The 22289-nt window shown below is 38.9% G+C and overlaps 1 protein-coding gene across 37 annotated transcripts in view; it reads left to right on the top strand.

Moving 5' to 3' along the window:
* PAK3 (p21 (RAC1) activated kinase 3) overlaps positions 1 to 16596 on the top strand; it is a 257986-nt gene extending 241390 nt beyond the window's left edge. For 20 of the 37 annotated variants that reach the window (XM_070258510.1, XM_070258521.1, XM_070258509.1 and 17 more), the window contains 3 exons: positions 6402 to 6539; positions 6870 to 6997; positions 9941 to 10561. In XM_070258510.1, the coding sequence (XP_070114611.1) occupies positions 6402 to 6539; positions 6870 to 6968 (237 nt within the window). In that variant the 3' untranslated portion in view covers positions 6969 to 6997; positions 9941 to 10561. Of the gene's footprint in view, positions 1 to 6401; positions 6540 to 6869; positions 6998 to 9940 lie in introns of all 37 variants that reach the window. The other 17 variants (XM_070258529.1, XM_070258517.1, XM_070258541.1 and 14 more) reach the window with 2 other exon arrangements.
* The last annotated feature ends 5693 nt before the right edge of the window (positions 16597 to 22289 follow it).

Below are 22289 nucleotides of genomic sequence, written 5' to 3' on the forward strand. Positions count from 1 at the left end.
TATACAGATATTGAGATACAGATGAATAGCCCTCTTGGTCTTATAGTTCAGTTACATTGTATGTTAGATAGATTTTTACGGGCTCAGCTGGGAGCCTGTTCACCATGTATAACACAATTTCCATGGCAAAATGTGTTTTCCGAATCCCAAATATTCAACTTGGAAAGAAATGTTTGTACCACACCCTATCCTCTTTTTAAAGTGAGTCTTATATCAGTGCTTGGGCCTCTCATGGTTACTAACACATTTCCATGTAAGTCCCCTGGTTTGTTTTCTAACACCTTCATCTAAACTTTATAAACTGTTATAATGAACTTAAGTCACAAACTGAAGCTTTTTAATTAAATGGTTAGTCCTGTTGCAAAACTGCCTTAATGAAAATTTATTTGGTACATATGGATTGTTTTGGGACCTCTTTGGAGAAATGTTGTAACTTCTAAGATGACTGCTTTGATCATTTTTAACTGAGGAAATTGCCAATAAGGTAAATTAAATTATTCCTTCAACTGGGTGAAGTAGCTTCTTCTGAATTACTTAGGTAAATTTAGTTGCACATCGGGGGCAGTGAAAACTGCGACATTTGTGTGTTATTGCCAAGAGACTTAGAGTTATTATTAAGAATTCTAGAATATCAGAAACTTCTAGGTAATATGTATATCACAATGAAGAGAGCCACCATTTTCTGGCCAAAGGGTGTCTTTCTAACGTTATAAATAAGGTCAGTAGGTCACAGGGCCTATATTGCCTCACCTTAGGATTAAACAGACCTTGTTTAATAATGTAGCAAAAGATTAATCAAGAGCACCTTCTCTGTTCAAGATCAGTCAAAGAAGACTAAGTTTCTGAACTATATTTCAAGTCCCAGAGAACACTTTTTCCTCTCCCCTTCCTCTCTGCGTTTGCCCACAGCAGGTTACCATGTGGTGGTCATCTTTTACTAGTTTTCCCTCCCTTTGATGATATCTCCATATGTACACTGATCACGGAGCTTTCTTCCTTCTCCCACACTGAGGATTGATTAGTCCAAAGTTATCGCATGCCAGTTCTGTTCAACTCAGAAAAGGCGCTTCTGTCATTCTTTGTGTATCTTCTTGTATGTTTAATAGTTTACTTTAGGTTCTGAGCTTTAATACTTTATATATTAAAGTCTGTTATTTTCCAAGCTCGGTTAAATTTATTTATAGATTTTGGCTCTCGTTTCATTCAGCAACAAAAACATTTATTGAGCACCTATTTTGAGCCATTTGCTATAAAATCCAGAGATGATGATAACACAATTCCTACCTTCACAGTCCAGAAAGGCACACCTGTAAACAAGTAACAAGTAGTCACAATACAACGTGAAAATAGACATATGAACAAAGGGCTGTGGTAGCTCAAAGGAGGTAATGGCTAACTCTATCTTTAGGGTGACCAACTATCCTGGTTTGTTTGGCATTGAGGGACACAGGACCTTCAGTACTAAAACCCAGGACACTCCCCAGAAGACCAAGGTGGTTGGTCACTGTATCTATTTGGGAGAGATGGAGAAGACTTAAAAGAGGAAGTGCCGTTTGAAATAGAGCTTTAAAGGCAAGTAGAGGTTCACTGTGCACTCAAGGGAAATGAGGATAGCATTTTACGCAAATATGAAAGAGTATTTTTTTATTGTGGGGATGGTGAACAAATTGGCGTGAATAGTATGTCAGCTTTGGCCAATGTGTGTACATATGTGGGGGTAGGGGAAGAAGAGCTCTAGGATGAGAAGGGAACAGATGAGGACTATAAACGTAGGGACCCAAAATCTCTGACCTGTCTCCCTCTCCTACTTCTTTTCCTTCTTAGCTGCTCTTGCAGGGAATTTTGGGGAGTACGGTTTGAAAACCGTATCTGTGGACCATGGAGAGCCACCGACATTTTTTAAGCGGAAAAATGGATGACATGATGAGATCTCTGATGAGATACATTGTTAAGGAGGACGGACTGAAGAATAAAAAGGCTTGAGTAAGGAAAACCAATTAGGAGCCTATTGTAACAGTCTGAGAGAAGCTCAACCTTAAGTAGAGACCATAGGGATACAGACAAGTAGATAAGTGTGAAAGATATTTCTAAAGATTGCACTAACGAAACTAGTAGACTGATTATAGTAAGGATCGGGGTAGGGAAAGGGTGCTGGATGAGGAAGGAAGAGAACTCAAGGATAATTTTATGGTTTCTTACTTAAGAGGAAACCAACTGTAAAGGAAATCTCTAGTCTAATTTCTAATAGCCAGCTCGTTTTCCTTGAGTTTTCACTAACTCAGATAAAACCAAAATGTGATCACTTATGCCTAGATCTATTTTCCTCAATCTTTCTTCATCTAAGAGTTGACTGCTAGTAAAACCCTTTTGCTGTGATCGTTATATTGGCTACAACTGTATTTGTCTCTTATTAGCAGGACAGTGGGTAGCAATTTTCTTTTTACAAATATTTTTACAAATTTCTTACAATATGTGTTCCAAAAGTTCATTTTTAAGTTAATTATTTGGAACTCAGAGTGCATTTTCCCATAAAAGTGGCATTATGCACAGTGAATATGTTCCCAGGTCAGTCCACAAGGGCCAGTTTAGCCCTTGTTTATATAATATAACTGAAAGTGTGAATTTTTGCAGTGGAAATTAGTTGGAAATAATACTCTTGCTATTAAAATGAAAACAATAGTTGAAGAAAAATCGTCTGGGTTTTTGTTTCCCTCAAGGGGTAGTACTTGATGAAAAGCAGGTTTAATCCTAGGAAGACAAAGAGAGAGAGATGAGGATTTTTGTGCAAGTTGGATGGCACAGCTTTTTAAATTTATTTTTTAAATAATGTTTTGGAGGGTTTTTTAAAATAATAAAAGCCATTGTGTTCGTTCAGGAAAATTTTGAAAATTGAAAAAAAATGTTTTAAAAATTAAGTCACCAATGATCCTACCACCCAGAGAGAACCAGTTAACATGTTGATGTGTTTCCTTTCAACATTTTTCTTAGTACATGTATTTTTAAATCAGTCCAATGATATTAACTATAGTGCATCTATGTGATAAACTATTATATAGCCCTTAAATTGATATTTATGAAGAATTTTTAAAAACATCAGACAATATTTACGATATAGTGTTGAGTAAAAGCAGCCTTGCATTTGATACCTAGATTAGGGAGGAGGGTGTGTAAGCAGATCAGCACTAATCAACCAGGCAGGAGTCGTCTGTTAGGCTACCAACCAAGACCCCCCCCATCTTCAGTCCTACCCCCCAACAAAAACCACAGCCATTCTTTTTGTGGAAATTCAGAAGAGGAGATACTCGCTCTTTGAAGTGCTTTACAGGTTCACAGCACTGGCTCCTTGTTCCTTCTGATTCTCCTTCAAGTGAGAGGGCTTTCTTTCCCGTGCTGCACTGTATCACTAGCACTACTCAGGCTTTACAACTATAAATAAGGTCATTTTTTTGATTCATACGTGGGATGGAAAAAGGGGCATGCAGTTCCTGAGGTAATTAGGCGTGGATTGAAGAGAGGCGAGAAGGACTTGGTTAGAGATATATGTGTACTTGTGAGGAACAAGATTATATGCAGTGGGATATGTTTAGCTAAGAATGGTGAAAAAAAAGTGAGAAAATGAAACACTATAGCATGCAAACAGACCTAGGGAGAATGGAATGGGAGAAAAGAGATGTGTTCATTTAGGACTGGGCTTAGCTATAGAGCAGAAAAAAGCAAGCAAAGGACAGAGAGTTTGGCGGAATAGTGGCCAACTGAAATAAGAGAGTTTTGGGAGGAAGCAGCAAATGTAATTTGCAGTCACCAATTTTCTTTTAATAATGGAACAAAAATGATGTAAGGACAGGTGCTTCAAGCACTAATCATCCAAGAACTAAAAACACTTTGTTTGAGCTTAATTTAATATATCTGCTGTGATTGTGCACTAGTTGATTTTAACCCAGTTGATGATTTCCTAAAAGCACTTTATGCATTCATTTCCCATACTATCTCCTTTTAGAAAAGACTAGATTTGTCACTGGTTTGTATTTTGGCATGAAACTCCTAATAGCTGCCACCTGCATTTGCTGTTCATCAACAAAGGAATTGAAACTTAGAAAAGTGTGAAGAGTAGGGGAAAGGAAGGTGTTTGTTTGGGGGGGATATTATTTACATGTGGGTGTTTTAATATGCTGGGAAAACAACCCAGAAGGTTTCATCGCACTATAGAAACCTGGCATTGTAATTCTCACCCATTGTTATGCAAGAGAATCCCCCTCACTGGGAGTCTGTGGCTCTCATATTTGGTGCACTTATGAGATAGAGTTTCTGACTTATTAAGTGCACCACAAGTCCTTGGCCAGTGGCTCTCATTGTTGGCTGTAAATTGGAATCTTCTGGAAAACTTAAAAAATACTGATGCCTGGGTTTCACCTCCAGAGATTTTTACTTAATTGGCTTGAGGATGAGAACTAGGCATGGGAAGCTTTTCAATATCCTCAGGTGATTCTCATGTGCAGACAGGTCTGGGAACATCTTTAGCCTAGTGCGTAATTACCTGGGTGGATTAAACCAGTTCTCAAAGTGTGGTCCTGGAACCAGCAGCTTTAGCATCAACAGGGAACTTGTTAGAATGCAAATTCTCAGGCTCCTCTCCAGATTTACTGAATCAGAAACTCTGGGAGTGACCCAGGAATCTGTATTTTTAACAAGCCCTCTAGGTGATTCTGGCGCATGCTGTAGGTTGACAGCCACTGTATTGAGCAGTCCTTCCTAACCCTTTCTAAAGTACATCCGTAGAGGTGTCTGGAAAGGAGAAGAGATGTCCTTACCAGCTGATGAAAACTGGCCTGGGAAAAGACTCTGATAGAGATACTTTTAATAATAATATTAGGAGTCATGGTGGAGAAAGGGGAAGATAATTTGCTGCGAAGCCCAAGCAAGTACAGAAGGGAGCATGTCTTCATAATAGTTAGGGAGTTGGTCACATAGGCAGGCATAACCCTGGTGGCAGTACCTGCAGGAAAATTCCTACTTATCTTTCAAGACACTATTCAAGTGCACGCCTCCTCTGTGAAGCTTTCTCTGAGCTCTGGTATAAATCGCTTCCAACTTATATTTACTTAGCACTTGCTATGACCCTCTAATAGCTCTTGTCTCACTGTATCGTAGCTGTCTATAAGTCTCTCTTCACTAAATTGTGTGATCTTTGAAAGCAGGACATTCTGCTGTTCATCTTTGGATCCTCAATGTCTAATATGATACTCGATACATAAATGTTTCTAGAATTGTTTGCTTAGAAGAGGCATGAGCAATGGCCACACTTTTTTTCTTTTTGATGAGGAAGATTGGCCCCGAGCTAACATCTGTGCCCATCTTCCTCTATTTTGTATGTGGGATGCTACCACCGCATCGCTTGATGAGTGGTACATATGTCCATGCCCTGGATCTAAACCTGTGAACCCTGGGCTGCTGAAGCAGAGTGTGTAAGCTTAACCACTATACCACCAGGCCAGCCCCAAGGAATGGCCACACTTTTGGCTGTCAAGAGCGTTTGAAAGATGGCTTTACCTTTGTGAATTAATCATGGTCCTGGGTCCAACTCTGCCTTGAAGGCTAGGGCCCTTGATTCTGTCAGCACACCATAAATTGATGTTTCTCAGTAGTGGCCTTACACAACAAAGATATCAGAGATAGATTAGCAACTTATTATTTAACAGTAGGTTTCAGAATTGTCAGGTTCCAGGACTACTACTGTCAGCTTTTCTTGTATTTGCTCTTATTAAAGGTAGACCTTCATGGGAAATCTAATTAAAATCTATAGGGATACATCTGCCATAGGACAAAAGTACTTGAGTCTTTAGGCCCCACAGGTTACCTCTCATCCAGGCACTGCCATCTTTTGGTCCTTTGTACGTCTCCAATTCTATAATGTATTCTGTTCATCCCAGGTCTGCTCACAAATGTTCTTTGAACAAGAGAAACACTTAGTAAATTACAATCACCTTTGCAACAATGCCTTCCAGAGGTTATACTCAGGTCAACAAGATTGGATGTATGTGTGTTCCCCAGCTCTTTGGAGTCACAGGTTCACAGGCAATCCCTTGGTTTAATTTCCTAGGTGGTTAATCACACATTCATTATATGTGGATTTTTACCAGCTTAACTCTCAGAAAACAACCTTATAACCTTATTTTTAAGTTTTTTTTTGGGGGGGGAGCACCTTACTGTCACCTCAGTTACTGCCAAGAGTAATAATTTCTAAGTGTTATAGAAACTTTGAAGTATATGTCAGTGTCATTCTCTAAAATGGAATTTTTAAGACCCAGAGTATAAACCGGAAGAAACTGGATTGGTGACTTCTGTGCCAACTCATGATCCTAATATCTATGTGCTGAATAGATTTTTCTAATTTTCTTCTGTAGGCATTATATCTGATAGCCACTAATGGAACCCCAGAGCTCCAGAATCCTGAAAGACTGTCGGCTGTATTCCGTGACTTTTTAAATCGCTGTCTTGAGATGGATGTGGATAGGCGAGGATCTGCCAAGGAGCTTTTGCAGGTGAAAATAAAATAGAACACTTACAAAGAGTCATTATATTCAGCTTTTCCATCTCAATGTGTGACAGTAACAGAGCTCTGTCAAGAGATGTCTAATTAGAGTTAGGCTTTAACCGTTTGATTTTAGACCACAGGCACATAAGTATAGGCATGCATCTAATACATGGTTCATTGGCATGTTGCCTTTCTTCTGAGAAGTTGGCAGTTTAATCTATAAATCTCTTTTGTTCTTCCTGGAGTCTTATTTTGCAAGGGAAAAAAAAGCAATGTGAACCTCTGGTGTTGCTGTTTTGTTCTAAACTTTACTTGTGCCCCTGGATGTTGTATGCAGGTGCTCTTGGCTGGAGGTAATTCTCTACATAACTATGCAATTATTTCCGTGGCATTTGCTACTCTAATGCTTTACTGGTCAAAGCCCCTTTGCTTGTGATGCCAAATGGCAGGTACCTGCTTGCCTGGGTGAGTACCATCCAGTGGTGAGTGCCTCTGTAACCATTTGTCCTTTTCATGGCTCTCAGGGATTAGGATATATGATGATAATTAGTGCATAGTATGTACCAAATTCTTTGCACAAATTACTCATTTAATTCTTATAGCAGCTCTATAGGGTAGGTGCTATTATCCCATGTTACAGATGTAGAAATTGAGGCTTAAACAGCTATTGAGTTGCAGAACTGGGATTTGAGCCCTGGATTATCTGAATTTCCACCACACAAACCAATTTAGAGAAAAAGATGTATTAATATTGATAAAGCAGGACATACCTAGGACTGCACATATAGCTTCACTGCTGGGGACTGTTTTTGGGGGCATGCATCAAGTTGTTTAACATACAAGAACAATGACTGCTTGTTCTCTTTGTGACATTGAACACGTAAGCCGGTTAAATAAAAGGTACAAGACTTGGTTATACAGAGTGTTAACCACAGATTCAGTCTGTTCTAGGCCAAAAAGAAAATCTGTTCCTTTTGTTCCTGGACTCCCTCCAGAGACAGAGAGCCACACCCTGGCAAAAAATGTCCCACCCCAACCCAGGTCATACCTGGGAAAACCAATTTGGTGGAATTGAGGAGGCTATACCTTCTGTTTTCTGCTTCCTGTGAGCATTTCACAGGCTATCATAGGGACCTAAAATGTCAAATCTAGAATCGCCCTTTATTAATCCTCTAGTTAATCCAGTCTCAAATAACAGGTGAAAAACCTGAACTTTTGAGTGCTTCACTTCCACATCTTTTCACTCCTCCCACTACCACACACAAGCATCCAGATACACATTCCAAGGATGAGTGAAGATATAGGTTGTCTTAATGTAGCTATATAGTTACATAGATAATTGAAACAATTATCTAGTTAGTTCCTTCCCAACAATACTTTTATCTGAACCAGTCAGATAACTGATACAAAACTATATTTTGAGTGTAAATTGAATAATTTTTGCATCGTTTCATTTTATACATATTAGCAATAACCTGTATATTGCTTAAAGTCCATATAATTTCATTCTCTGACTCTAGCCTATCATTGCTCATTTTAGAGGTTAGAGAAAGGAGAGATGCATGACATTCACACCACTGGAAGACTCGAGAAAAGGCGTAGGTCTTGAGTATTTGTGTGCCTTTCTATATGGCCTAACTCAGTTCTCCATCAATTCTATTTGAAAGACTTAAGTGCAGTGGGTGATACAAACCTGTTAAAGGCATGACTCCTATTCTCCAGAAGTTCACAATCTCCTTAAGTACGTGAAAAAATAATGCAAGGTTGTTTAGAGATTCATTCAAACCAAGAGGCTGTTAGGACAGTAAATGCCGTGGTCGATTAGAGAAGCAATTCTATAGGCTATGGCAATCAGAAAATGTCTGTGAATAGGAGGGAGTTCTGCTGGGCTTTGAAGGACAGGTCAGTTTCACATAGGTTGAGGAAGAAGGGGGAAGGAATTTCAGCTGAAAGGGTTATAGTGTGGCCAAAGGCATGTAGGAAAGGTTTTATGGGAAAAGAAAATAGAAAGTATAGCTGAAGTAAAGAGTTCAAGTAAGGAAGCTGCAGGAGATAGGACCGTGGAGGGCCTTGAACACCAGGCTGAAGAGCTGGGGCTGTGGGCAATGGGGAAACACTGATGATATCTGAGGACACACATGAGGAAAGCTTTGTTGAGGAAGATTAATCTGGTGGTATGCAATAAGAATTAGCAACAGGGAAAAATGGAGGCAGGAAGATCAAAGGAGAGTTATTGTTATAGTTCAGGGTTAGGTTGATTAGGCCTGAACTAGGGAAGGCAAGAGATAATTGTAGGAGGCATTGAGAAGAAAGTGCCCGGTAGTTGATTGCATGCAGAATATAAGGGAGAGGACAACAAAAGCCACTTCAGAATATCAAACCGAGGTAGTGTTCAGTACAAGCAAAAGTGATAGAGGATAATATGATGGCTAACATTTTTTTGCCTCTATCTAGCTTACAGGAAACTGTGACTTACCTTACCTCATTTAACCATTGTAATAAACAGAGGGAAGGAGTGAACCTAAGTGCTCTGACTCCAAAGCCTCTGTAGCTTACATCACACAAGAGCAACCTGTTTGGGAGACTTTAACATACATTTTTAAATGTTGAGTTTAAGGGAACAGAAGGACATTCATTAAGGATATATCCAGCACGCAACTGGAGTAATAGGACCAGAATTAAAGGAAAGAGATCGGGACACATAATATAGATTTGGGAGTATCCCCATAAGCTGATGAGAGATTGAAATCATGACAGGAAATGAGCTCTCAAAGGAATTAAATTAGAAAAAGAAGATGATGAGAGCCAAGTTCTGGTACGTGGGAGGTGGAAGGAGGGAGGAGGATGTGAAACCAAGGAAGAAGATGGAGAGGAAGTAGTCAGTGAGCATGCATGTAGAAGAGAACCAAGACAGTAGAACGTCACAGGCCCCTAGAAAGGAAGACATTTCAAAGAAGGAAGGGAAATTCACTTGTATTAGGTACTGCAGAGGGGCCAAAAGAGAAATGGTAGAGGCATAGAATTGAGTTTAGCAGTTAGGAAGCCATTGATTTCAGGGTGAAGGTCTTTAGTGGTCAACCGAAGACATTTTTTCAAGCATGATGGCTGCTCCAGATAAATTCATCAGATTAAGAAAGTCGGAAAGTTAGAGTGTCGCAAACACAGTGAGATTTTACAAGACCCCTACTCTGAGTTGCTAGCTCTGCCAGTCAGCTTCCAGAGGATTTCATGATACTGAAGGACAAAAACATCTGAAGGACAAAAGCTGGCACTATTTTAAATAAAATGATGTTTAATTGGATGCTCAAAATATATTTTAATGAAAAAAGAGCTGCTTGAAAATGTAAAGTAATATACTTGTTGGAGGAAAGAATTCCAGTAATTCCTCTTTTTTTTTTCCTTTTGCAGCATCCATTTTTAAAATTAGCCAAGCCTCTCTCCAGCCTGACTCCTCTGATTATCGCTGCAAAGGAAGCAATTAAGAACAGCAGCCGTTAGGACTGCAAGCCTTACCCCACACCATCTCCCTCATGAGTAAGACTGAAATAAAACTCTGCTGCAGGAAAGATGGAAGAAAAGACAGTCATTTGGGGTGGGGGGTTCTTTAACTTTCAAGTGAATAGAAACTTCTTATAAGCCTTTTTCCTACTCCCTCGGATTATGTAATTTCTTTGTAAGCCTGAATCGCAGCCCAAACAGGGCAGCAATGTCGAAGTGGCCGGAAAGTGGTCACTTCCACCGTGAAGCGAAAGAGCCAGTAGTGAATCCCCTCATCTTGTGCATTCACTTTGAAGAAAAAGCTTTCTCAAAGATGCACACTCCCTCTTCATAGTGTCGTATTTGTTTTTAAGTTAGAGAGTAGTTCCTCTTGCATTCGAACCTCCTTCAAAACTCCTTACCCAATGTGATGTTTTTCACTTGCATTGTCATTAGATGTCCAGAAAAAAGATGTCAAAACTTTTTTTAAAAAAAGCAAAAAAAAAACCCCAAAAACAAAACAAAAAACAAAAGAAACAAAAAAAAACCCCAGAGCAAGTACTGTGTAAACATGTGGAAGTCCATGCCCTAATAGAGTTGCAATTTTTTATTCTTCTTCTCTAGTGGTGGCTTGGTTTGTGTACCTGTTTTTCTGCATTCGTATTGGAAAAGGATTCTTTCAAGACATTTTCCAAAAGCAGAGAGGAATATGTGTATTCAGGAAGGGCTTTTAAGACCTCTATATCTAAACAAAGCTTAAATGGTGAAATTCTGTCACATTTTCACGATGATGCTTAAAAGGTAGTTGATTTATTGTTTATATAAGCCAGCTTGTTTGTCTTCATGATACCTGAAAAGAACACACCAAAACTGTGGCGTTCCAGTTGGGTGAGTCCACATCCTGATTCTAGAAAATCCTGGTAGGAGAAACCATACTTCAACAGAGATGGGACTTTCTCTGAGAGCCAAAAGGAATACAAGATAAGTGTGCAATACTGAAATCCTTGTTGGGTAGTAAGTAAATAAAGATAAGATTCCGAATTTAATCTTCTCTTGTGCTTGTGGAACATATGCACTGTAAAACAGGCACATGAGGAGGAAACAGACCCCTTAACCAACATTTGCTTATGATAAAAATTATTTTGACGATTTATAACATTTTAAAAATTAAAAAACAAGATCTGGAGAACAGAGATATACTAAGCATTCAATTCTGTAAGAAATACGAGGTCAGTGAAAACTACATCCCAATCACCATTTGGCTCTAAATACTTGTTCCCATTTTGCTTATGTATCGCCAATTTCTGTTTCAGGATATGGTCTGTTCATACTTAATCCTTTGGGCTTTTGAATTTCAAAAACATGTTCATAAAGATCTGGAAGTTCTCCAGTGAAAATAATTTAGGTTTGCAGTCATATATTCCAAGAAATATTAGTTCAACTGAATTCCTTTTGTGGCTTGGAGAAAATATGAAAATTTGACCGTTGTTTCACCATGTATCTAATTAGTAAAAATTCAGCAGTTGGCATTTCCTGAATCTTCTGAGAGTAGAAAAATATGTGGAGGGTGTCTGTGTAGAAAAGAATATGCTTCTCTTTCAAGTGTATTGTCAACTTTATGAATTCTGCAAAGTTGTTTCTCTGAGCCTTTGAAAAGCCAGCGATTTGTGCTGTAAAAGGCTTTTGATTTGTAGTGTATCAAGAATCTGAATAGAACCTATCTATATTCAGCAAGAGGGAGAAAGAGATCAATGACATGGGCCTCTCTCCTTCTCTGCTGTGGTACGTGCATCCATCTAAACATCCATCCATTCTTTAAAATGAAAGTACTTTCTTTGGAGAATTTCTGCTAACCATGTAGTGCACATGTTTATGTTTAGGAGATAACATCACTGGTGGATTTCCTATTTTCCTATTGTTTTCTTTGACTATAAAATTTGGGAGGAGCTTGACCTCCCAGAAAATGTCCACAGTGGGATAAAACAACAAATATGAAAAGAAAATCAAATGGTAATGTTAATTTGAAGCGTACTGTGTTATACTTTGCAAAAAGGTAGCTGGGCCTGAAATTTTTAATAACACACTGTTCTAATGAGAGAGAGAGAGGCCTTAGTTTTTATTTCATTTAAAATTAAGTTTTTTTAAAAAATGTTCATTCATAGTGCCAGGGAATTCAATAAAATAATACCTGGGGTATGAATAGAGTTAGTACATTGATAACTATGCCTTGCCAGTAGAGAGAGCCCCAAACCTGATTGGGAAGACCTAGTTGTCAATTAGTATCCCTTATTTGTCATAAAGGCCATCTTTTGGTGGAGGGAGACCTGGAGCAGTGACTTTTCGGGCCACTGTAGGCAGAGAAATGACTCCTCTTTTATGCTTTCAATTCAGCATATTAACGAGGAGCCAGGTATTTCTTCACCACACTCTGTTGTATCAAGATTTTATGATAATATATCCCAGTAGGCTTTATTCTTACAAATTTATTTATATCTATGTAAATTTTAAAATGAGAACAGCTTCTAAAGACCCTTCCCCGTGTTGGAGAGTTACATATATTTCTAATAAGTATTAGAGAGAAGCTGTTTCTCCTGCCAAAATGATGCTGAAGGATTCACACTTGGTACACTTGAACAACTTGGACTCCAGATGGTTAATAGTTTATTCACTTTCCCTGGATTTATTTTTAGCTTGTCTTGAACATAGGTGAGTCTATCCAGATCTTTACAGTTGCTAGTGCGCCCTGAGATAATGAGGGCACATCGTCGAATGTTGATTCCAAAATGTCCTGAGATAGAGATAGGGCAGTGGGAAAGTCAGGGAAGGGTGAGAAGCACAGTTGAGATTATTTATTTAAGAAAGAAAAGAACATTAATGTTGTAGCAAGGATCCGGTGCGTTGTCATAATCCCATGAGGATTTTTGGATGACACAATCTCCTCAAATCAGTCACCATGTTGGGTAATGACTTCGTTCTTGCTGATCTTGTCTATGTGTCATTGTAAATATTTGTGTGTCCATGTTCCATTTTGGCTACTGGATGGCCAAGTCATGTAAGAAGATTTAACTCAAGTATTTATTCTTTAATTGTGTTATTCAGATTTCTTTCAGGCTTGTGAATTGCACCCCAATGTTTGAGTTTAACCAGCTGATCCCCACATCTATCTCTCCCCTGTGAAGCACATTCCATTGCTAAAGGAAAAAGAAATATGAAATTGCTTCCTATTGTCTGTATAACTGTTTTGATAGTTTGAGATGTTTGTCTATAAAGAATATTTCTCAGCTCAAAGATCGTGTAAATAATTATATTCCTTTGCTCAATGGGTTGTTTATTTCTAATGAGGCTGCCAGTTCTCAAAAGAGAATCTATAAAATCACTTTTAAATAACATAAACAGGGATTACAACTATGTAAAAATAAGTGCATATGGACAAAGACTGGGAACACAGATAATTGGAATCAGTTGTGTTAAGGTGGTGGGATTATGTGATTTTTTTTCCTTTTTAAAATTTTCTTTGATGTTGTTAAAATATTGCTTTTTAGTAAATAAACATCAGAAAGGGGACAATAGAAACATAGAAAAGATGCCAGAAGCAGATGCCTTCTGGCCAGAGCCCAGAGCATGCAGGGCACAGATATTTGCTAGTTACAATTATTCCATAGACTTTATATTTGCCTGAGCGCTGAGGTTGGCACACACTGGGGTTTGGCATGTGCTTTCTTAGGGGACTATTATCTATAAGTTAAAGCTAGGGATATGTCACTTTTAGAGCTCCAGACACATCAATCTGCTTTAAAACTGGCTGCCCTCAGCTTTGACATGGCACCAAGATTTCTGTTTTGGTTACTTTAGATTCGAGGGGTGACAATTTTTTAGCCCCCTTGATAACATCTGTTTCAAGCATCACCCTTCTGGATCATTTTAGCAGATTTTCAGGTTGGATTTAGGAAGAATAGAAGGATAAAATCCCCAGCTCCCACCATTTCCTTGTCCAGTGGGATATTATATCATTCAGGTAGGATTCTTGTTTTAATGACCAGTAGGCAAGTCCCATTAATTTTAATAGAAGTTATGACTTGCACTTAAAAGCTGACTATGAAAACATTAAGATAAATATTTAGAATTAATTTACCTGTTGGCATTCAGTCACAGTCCTATTAGCTGTGGCTTGAGATGGCCTCCACATGCTTTCTGCACTGCCTGATTATAGGTTGTATGCAGTAACTACTGTCATTTTTAAAGAGAAAAAGGGAGACTGTCTACCAAAAGAGAGGAATTTCCTTCTAACTCACCAAAGAAATTTTAGGTGAGGACTTTTATAATGAGATAGTGGCCTCAGATGTTACTCAGTTTCACCAAGAGCATACATTATACCTAGAGAACCCATAGGCTTTTCATTGACCGTTCACAACATAAAAATACTTATGGGAGTCTTAACCCTGCCATCTCCAGTTGAATCTCATGGTGGTTTTCTGAGCTACTTGCAGTTAATATTTGGTTAAACAAAGGCATGACTAGTGATGCAAGCTTCTCCCAGTCTCTGAGCAAGAAGACTTAAATTCAGCATTTGTATATTGACAGTCTAATAGGCCTCGGATTTTGAGTGAACTTAACACACAGCTCTGAACATATATTTGCATGTGGATTGGGAAGGAAATAAATGGGACCTTGGAAATAATGAAAATATTTTTCCTAAGAAAGAATTTTTCATAAGAGATCTGTTTCTGATATAATCTTTCTGTTGGTTAGCTTTAATTTTTTCACTCCTTTTCTGATCCCATACTCCTTTAGTGACCAAATGGATATAACTCAACTCCTCATGCATTGGGAATGTCTGTTTGATATGAAAGAATATCTAACTGAATCTGCAGATGCAGGAACTGAGATATCACCTCCATGTGCACACTTCTGTGTACAAGTAAACTATAATATGACAAGTAGTATTTACTGTCACGTAATATAGTCAAACTTGTAAGGTAAACTTATAGAAGCTGGTTAGTGCCGTCAGAGTCTTCTTTGGATGCTATCCCATAATACCAGCAGTAAGGTAGGTACCATGTTTACCTGATTTAGTACCTAAGAGGAAATCAACAGCAATTTTAGAGAATCCGTCAGAGGTAGTGGAAGGAATACATACTAGCCTAGGAGTAAGGAGACCTGGAGTCTAATATAGGCTCTGTTACTAACTTACTGTGTGATCTTGGGCAAGTCACTTAACCTTTTTGTGGCTGTTTCCTCATCTGTAAGATAAGGATATTGGACTAGGTGATCTCCAAGGTCTTTCCAAAAGCTCTAATATTCTGTATAGGTTGTGTTGCAAACTCAACCTGCTAAAGTGATGGCAAATATCACATGCTTAAGCCTGGGTCTCTTATGTTATGGTTAAACAATAGAACTATGTAAGATGATGGAAAAAAAAAAAAGACCCTCAAGTAAATGAAGTTAATAATACTAGGGAACGTTGACAAAATTTGTGGCAGCCTTCCAATCCTTCACAGTTGTTTTGTTTTGTTTTTGTTTTAATGTCCTTTTTCTGTTGAGTGTTCCCAGTTTTCATTTTCCATACATTCTATGTAAAGTCTGGTTTTCATTAAGCTGTGGCCAGTATTTGCTACTAGAACAGAAATACACTGTCACACTTGCTAGAATAGACTATACTTGGGCCTCTCCTTTCCTATGAAGCAGTGCTGGGCTTTATAGAGTTTACTTTTTAAATGGCACACAATGGCAGAACCCATGCGTTTTAATGGCTGGGACTACTAAGAGTGGACCTAAGCACTTGCAGGGAGAGAAATGAAAAAGTAATTACATGCTATTAGCATTAAGGAGTTTTGACAAATCCACATGTTGGGAACCAAAGATAGCATTTCTGATGACAACTCCCACAGCGATTGGCCAGTTGTATGAGTATGCTGCTGGAAAGAGAGTAAATTGGAAGTTAGTGAACAGTCCCAATGCCCTGCCTACAGCAAAGTGCCAACCAGCCCTGAGTGTGAAATACAAGTTCAATGTGTGTGCTTATGTGTGGTGTGCTTTATTGACCCGCGTATACTATATTCATTAGTGATGATAAGACCTTTCACAGAATCCTATAACAATTAGTGGGTTGAGTTTTAAATCTCAGTACATCAGCCAGGAGGAGCAAAATCACAGGATACTGATATCTACTGGGATTATACTCATAATATCCAGACAAAACAAGTTGAGGAGGATCTACATTTTCATTGTTTATCAAAATTGTATCTCATTTGGCTGTGCATTACTTTCGTTAAAATGTGTTATCTGTAAACCCATGTGTAGTGAAATTTTTCTGTAACTCTGGATTAAAGATATTTATAGTCTTTTCGTTTGTTTGATTTTTAAATAAGTTATTTCTTTTCTGGACCTGCTGATGGTATGATTCCATCCTTCTGACCTCAGCATCCAATCTTTTTAAGGACTTTTGTTTCCAATACTGTTATTTTAAATTGTGGTTGAAGCAATAGAAAATTGAAATATGGATTGTGCATGACTGTGTCTTGAGTGTAAAAATATTGCAGTTTGAAACTTGGACCTAAAGTATTGCAAATAAAAATGACAAACATCAATGAGCTGGTGCTTCACTCTTATGTCACCTTCTCACCCACCCCCTTGGTATTGGCCATTTACCTCCTTCACAGCTGGAGTGTAGCACTCTCTCACAGGTATCAAGGTAGGGGATTGCCCAGCCTTGAGAGCAATACAGGAAATGTCCTGCAGATTCTGCCACTAAGTAACTCAGACCCGGAGTCTCCATCTGGTTTTTACGTGGACTAGTTCAGAGAGCCGAATGTGTATACTCAACACACGGCAAAAGGCTGGCGGATCCAAGGGGTAGATGAAGGAAAACTGCCAAAAGAAATCATATGTAATAATTAATTTGTTTTTGCTCATTTTTCTTCTTGGAAAATTCTGAATGAGTAAAGCCATCTGCATAATGTTTAGTTTTATCTTATATCGCATACTGAGCTCCACACATCACAGGAGATTCCAAGCCCACACTGATGACATTTATTCACTCTTTCATTCAAAAAGCATTTTTTGAGCTCCTGCTATATGTCAGGCACTGTAAACATTTCTGATAAAGATAACTTTTAAAAACCACCTCCAAATGTGACTAAATGACAGTAAACCTCATTGAAAGCTGCTAGATGCACCTATTGGAGTCAGGTTTGTCAGAAACTTTGCCTTAAGAGTCAAGACAAAAATCCCAGAGATTTAGCAAACTGGAGGTTTGTTCCACCAATAGCACTTCTACACGAGCATAGTGTTCCTTCTGCCCCATGTGTGTATAATTTGATACCCTTGTGTAAGTGGATACAGAGTTGTACTACGTTCCCTGTGAATGGATTATGTATCTTACCAAATGCTATGAGGTTGTTTTCTAGTTCACTGTATTTACATGCAAACTTTATTTCTCTTACTGAATTTCTTCATGTTGAAAGCAAAAAAGGCATTTTCTGTAAACATGAATGGGCAAGTGAATGAGAATCCCAGTAGTTAGCCAAGTTCTCTACTGCTCGTATGCGTGAATTAGTGAGTTGCCTCTCCCACTATTACCCTCATGTCCTTCCATCTTTGATTGGCAGATTTTCTATGTTTTACTTTAATCTGTATTAAATGAAGTAGAAATACTTTTTATGTGTTAGCAAATTACCAATATCTTCCGTCAAATATAAAATTCAAAAGGCATTTCCCTTTGCCACAACAATTTGAAGAAACAGGGTCCCAGACGATGATAAATGTATTACTCCACAGCTCAGCCATACTAGCTCAATTGCTAGAACTCTAGCCTCATCTAAGTCTCTCACCTACTGAAGTGGGAAGGGGGTAATACCTAAAGTGCCCCACAAATTGTGGTTGTTCTCCACATCCCATTGGGCTCTGGCCCCCAGACACTTGGGTGGCATCTGATGATTTCTATACACCTGTATCAAACACCACTCTTGCCACTGCCTTCCACTAAACCTGTGCTGATGCCACTGTCCTGTTGCTACTGTGCTGGCGACTCTACTTATCTATATCTGCAACATCCACACCAGCCCCTGGTGCTAGTAGCCTCTGGGTAGTGCACTGAGGTAACTCATCCACTTGCAATTTCATAGCAGATTACTTTTTACAGGCATACCTCACTTTATTGCACTTCACTTTATTATGCTTTGCAGATATTGCATTTTTTACAAGACCTTCCACCAGCAAAAAGATTATAACTTGCTGAAGACTCAGATGATGGTTAGCATTTTTTAGCAATAAAATATTTTTAATAAGCTATGTAAATTGTTCTTTTAGACATAATGCTATTGCACACTTAACAGACTACAGTGTAGTATAAACATAACTTTTAATACACCAGCAAACCAAAACATTCATGTGACTCACTTTACTGCAACATTCACTTACTGCGGCGGTCTGGAACCGAACCTGCAATATCTCCAAGGTGTGCCTGTGCTTGTTTTCTTTTCCATACCTGACAGCAGAAACCCCTCCTTTGAAATCAACCTATTCTGCTACATCTTTGGACCTGTCATGGTGGCTCTTTTTCCAGTTCAGGCACCTCACTGAACCAGGGGACAAGTTTGGTCTTCACTTCCCTCTTTCCCTTTCTGGGGCTTGTGAGGTCAACCTGTGCATAGCCCGGCCCCTTTCGGGTCTGCCGCCTCCCAGGAAGGTTAATTTGCAGCATTTGCTATAAATATTCCTTTATAAACTCTCCATGTTTTTCCAAGCAGCCCTCCTTGGAGTAAAAAGAAAATTGGCATTTGGGCTCCATTCTACACGTACTTTAATGTTTTAACCAGAGTACCTGTCCTGTTTCCTAGGGATAGACATTCCCACAAAGAGGCAACAGACTATGTTACCATCGGGGGGAAATGGATAGAGTGCTCAGGATCTCTTTGTATTAGTTCTTACAAATCCATGTGGGTTTACAATTATCTCAATAAAGAAAAACATTAAGAAAAGCAACAGACTGCATCATACCTCCCCCATGATATTTCAGAGGTCATGGCAAGGAAGTAGGATGCAGGCTGGATATCATACCCCAACCCATTTCCACCACCAACTACCAATTACCTTGATATTAAGAAGTTGCTCCTAACTTAATTTCGCCTGTCACTAGTCCCACCCACCTAAGGTAGTAGGACTTCCCACTCTCTCTTCAGGCACTTCTGAGGCCTCATTGGGAAAGCAGAGAACTCAAATATCACTGCTTATGAGTCCTTCCCTGAGGGCATGGACTGACAGGCTCCTCAGCCTACAGTATCACGTGAAAATAAAATTCATAGTGAGACAACTTTTAATTTTACAACAGGTAAGACTGAATTGCCATGCTTCAAAATACAGGAGGGGGATTGTCATATTCTAACAATAGCCCCACATTTTCTTTCTAAACTCTTTTGAACAGACATTAGCAAATGATGGTTAAAATCTCCTTCACATTTAAATAGATGTGTGACATAATTCGAAAAAAAAATGTTTAATCACTTAAATGAGATACAGTTACTCCTCTGGCATTCAAGTAGAGAGCAGAGATTACCAAACTACTCCCCTTCAGGAAGATTTTAATCCCTGGTATTATTGGTCCATTACCACCTTCAGCAATGATTTCTGTTCTGATTTTGGATGTATTGCATTTGACAGGCTGTTTTTCACCTGAAACAGAAGTGCATATGTCATAATCTACTTTTAAGATATTGCTATCATAAGACTTGACAGTAGAAAAGACAATATTGTCCCAATTTGTGCTTTAGAATATTCTAACTCCTTTGGATAAATACTATGTGGATTCCATACGTTATCGATCTCACCAACACCAACGAATCTAACATAAAACGATATAAATACTACATAGTATGCAAGCCTATATTACCAAATCCTGAACAATAAAGGTGTCATCCCCCTTATTGGGAGATAATCCCAAGAGGTTTATGCAAGAAGCCACGTTCATGATTTTTTCAATTCCGTGGAAGATACCTCTTCCATGACAAAGTTACACGGATGCCACTTAGACTGATCTCTTTACCAATGACATGGGTGTGTGCATTAATTTCAGAGTGGCCTATGGTACCAGGATAAATATTTGCAATCTAGAACACTTCCCTTTCTTTAGGGCTTATAAGAAGAGCAAAGGCGTCAATTCCAAAATCAATGAAATCCTTTTTATTTAGCTACGTGATACACTTCTCTGACCTTTTCTAGCTCATTATCTGTATAATTTTGAGGATTACTAACACCTACCTTAGGCCCTCTTTCAAATGGTGTATGAATCGTAGCACTTTGTAGATTATTAATGCAACCAAAGCCTTGACATCATCTGCACTAACATCTGTACTATTTGGAGTTCAATGTCGGTTGTGCTGGGCCTATGCACTCCCCATGACTTCCTAGGAATCATTGTTCCTCTGATGGGAAAGGTGATGCTCAGCACATGGTCACAGGCTTAATTATCCATGAGATGTGTACCCACTTCAGTTTGCCTCTTTCTCAGATCTTCAGGTTTTCCACCAACTAACTTTTCTTTCACCACTTTGGTATCACAATTGAAGGAGACTTCCCCCACATAATGAATAATTACCAATCGTGTTCTTCCTCATCATTGTCCTGGTGCCTGGTTATAGCTGAGATGGCAACTGCAGGTGAAGGAGCCAGGCCAAGTACAAGGTTGGCTCCTCAGCCTCTAAGTATCTAAGAAGTAAGGGAATGAACTCTGTTTGGAAGGGCACTTTCTTTGCCGGCCAGCATGTGGATGGTGGCCCAGTGGTTTTCCATATTGGCTGGAGTATACACTGTGGCCCACTGTAGTAGATTCACCCCATTTTTCTCCATGCCCATAGATGTGGCAACCATTTTGGGCTCACCAGGGAGGCCTTCAATTCCTCAGCATCACTCAGCACCCCTTCATGCAGCTCCTGTCATCACACTCTAACATTACACTAGTACGTGTTCTAATTCAAGTTTGCCGCAAAATGCCTTGGAGGGCCAACCTGTATGTTTCTAGTAGTTTCTGGTTTAGTCTAGCTACATATTATATCAGCTTCCTGAATCTTCATACCTCCCGTTTCCTCCTCCATAGAAGTCTCTGGGCAATGGGTTTTCCCACCAAAAATGAAATAACAAGAGTAAAATATCATTCCTTGTAGGGTAGTAACCCTGTACCAAAAATGGTCCCTCCTGGCTCCCACCACCTCTTTCGCTTTTGCTCAACTAAACTCAACTATGTGCTGTCAATTCACTTGAATCTCTTAAATTATGGATTCCCTCTTAGGCTGATACGGGTTTAAGAGTTTAGATTTCAGAGCTAGAACTGCATTTCACTTCTCTCTAAGCCTTAGTTTCAATTATAAAAAGAGAATAAAAATACCTCATGGGGTTGTGAAGAATAAAAAAGTTATATCAAAATGCTCATTTGGTCACATAGTAGGCACTCAACAAATTAAAGCTGTTATTATTATTAGCCTTTCAAAAATATCCTGGCCAACTGGATAGTAGCCACTGCTCTGAGTGAATTTTGGCTGGCAATCCAAATGCAAAATTGTGTTTCTTCCATAATACTGTAGCCGTTGTTAGAGACCTTCTGGTCCTGTGTGGGACAAGCCTGGGAGGCCCCTAGTTGGTGAAGTGTGCAGTGTTAGTATGCACCCCAATTCTTTTCCCATCTACAGCCAAAAGCAAAAAATCTTTGCTCACCAACACAAGTGGCTTGCATCTGGGAATAGCATCCAGTTATGCTCTGTGAATTGTTGAGGACTTGTGCTGTGAAAAACAATCACATGCCCTTGCATTTGTATGTCAAGTCCTCATCCATTTTTGGCTGAAATAACCAGTTCTCTAATAGTTAGTAAGTCCCTTCTTATATTGCCAAAGCTATTGTGTAATACTCTTAAAATCATAAGACAACACTCTTGGGGAAAATCCAACTATTTCAATTTATTTCAGCATGAGAAATTATAGCATCCACATAAGACATGATTGACCCATAATTGAATTGTACAATTAAAATTGGGCAATTTTATCGTATCTGAATTATACTTCAATTAGACTGATTAAAAAGAAGCTACATAATTGTGAGTGTGTGTGTGAATGTACACGTGTATATATAATCTGATCACTTCTCATCTCCTTCACTCTTACCAGTCTGATCCAAGGCATCTTCATCTCTTTCATGGATTGTTGCGATAGCCTTTTAACTGGTCTCCTTGCTTTTACCCTTGCATGCCTAACTATAGTCGTGACATGACATTCACCGTAAATCAAAACTCTCCAA

This window comes from Equus caballus, chromosome X, assembly GCF_041296265.1.
Source record: "Equus caballus isolate H_3958 breed thoroughbred chromosome X, TB-T2T, whole genome shotgun sequence".
NCBI lineage: Eukaryota > Metazoa > Chordata > Mammalia > Perissodactyla > Equidae > Equus > Equus caballus.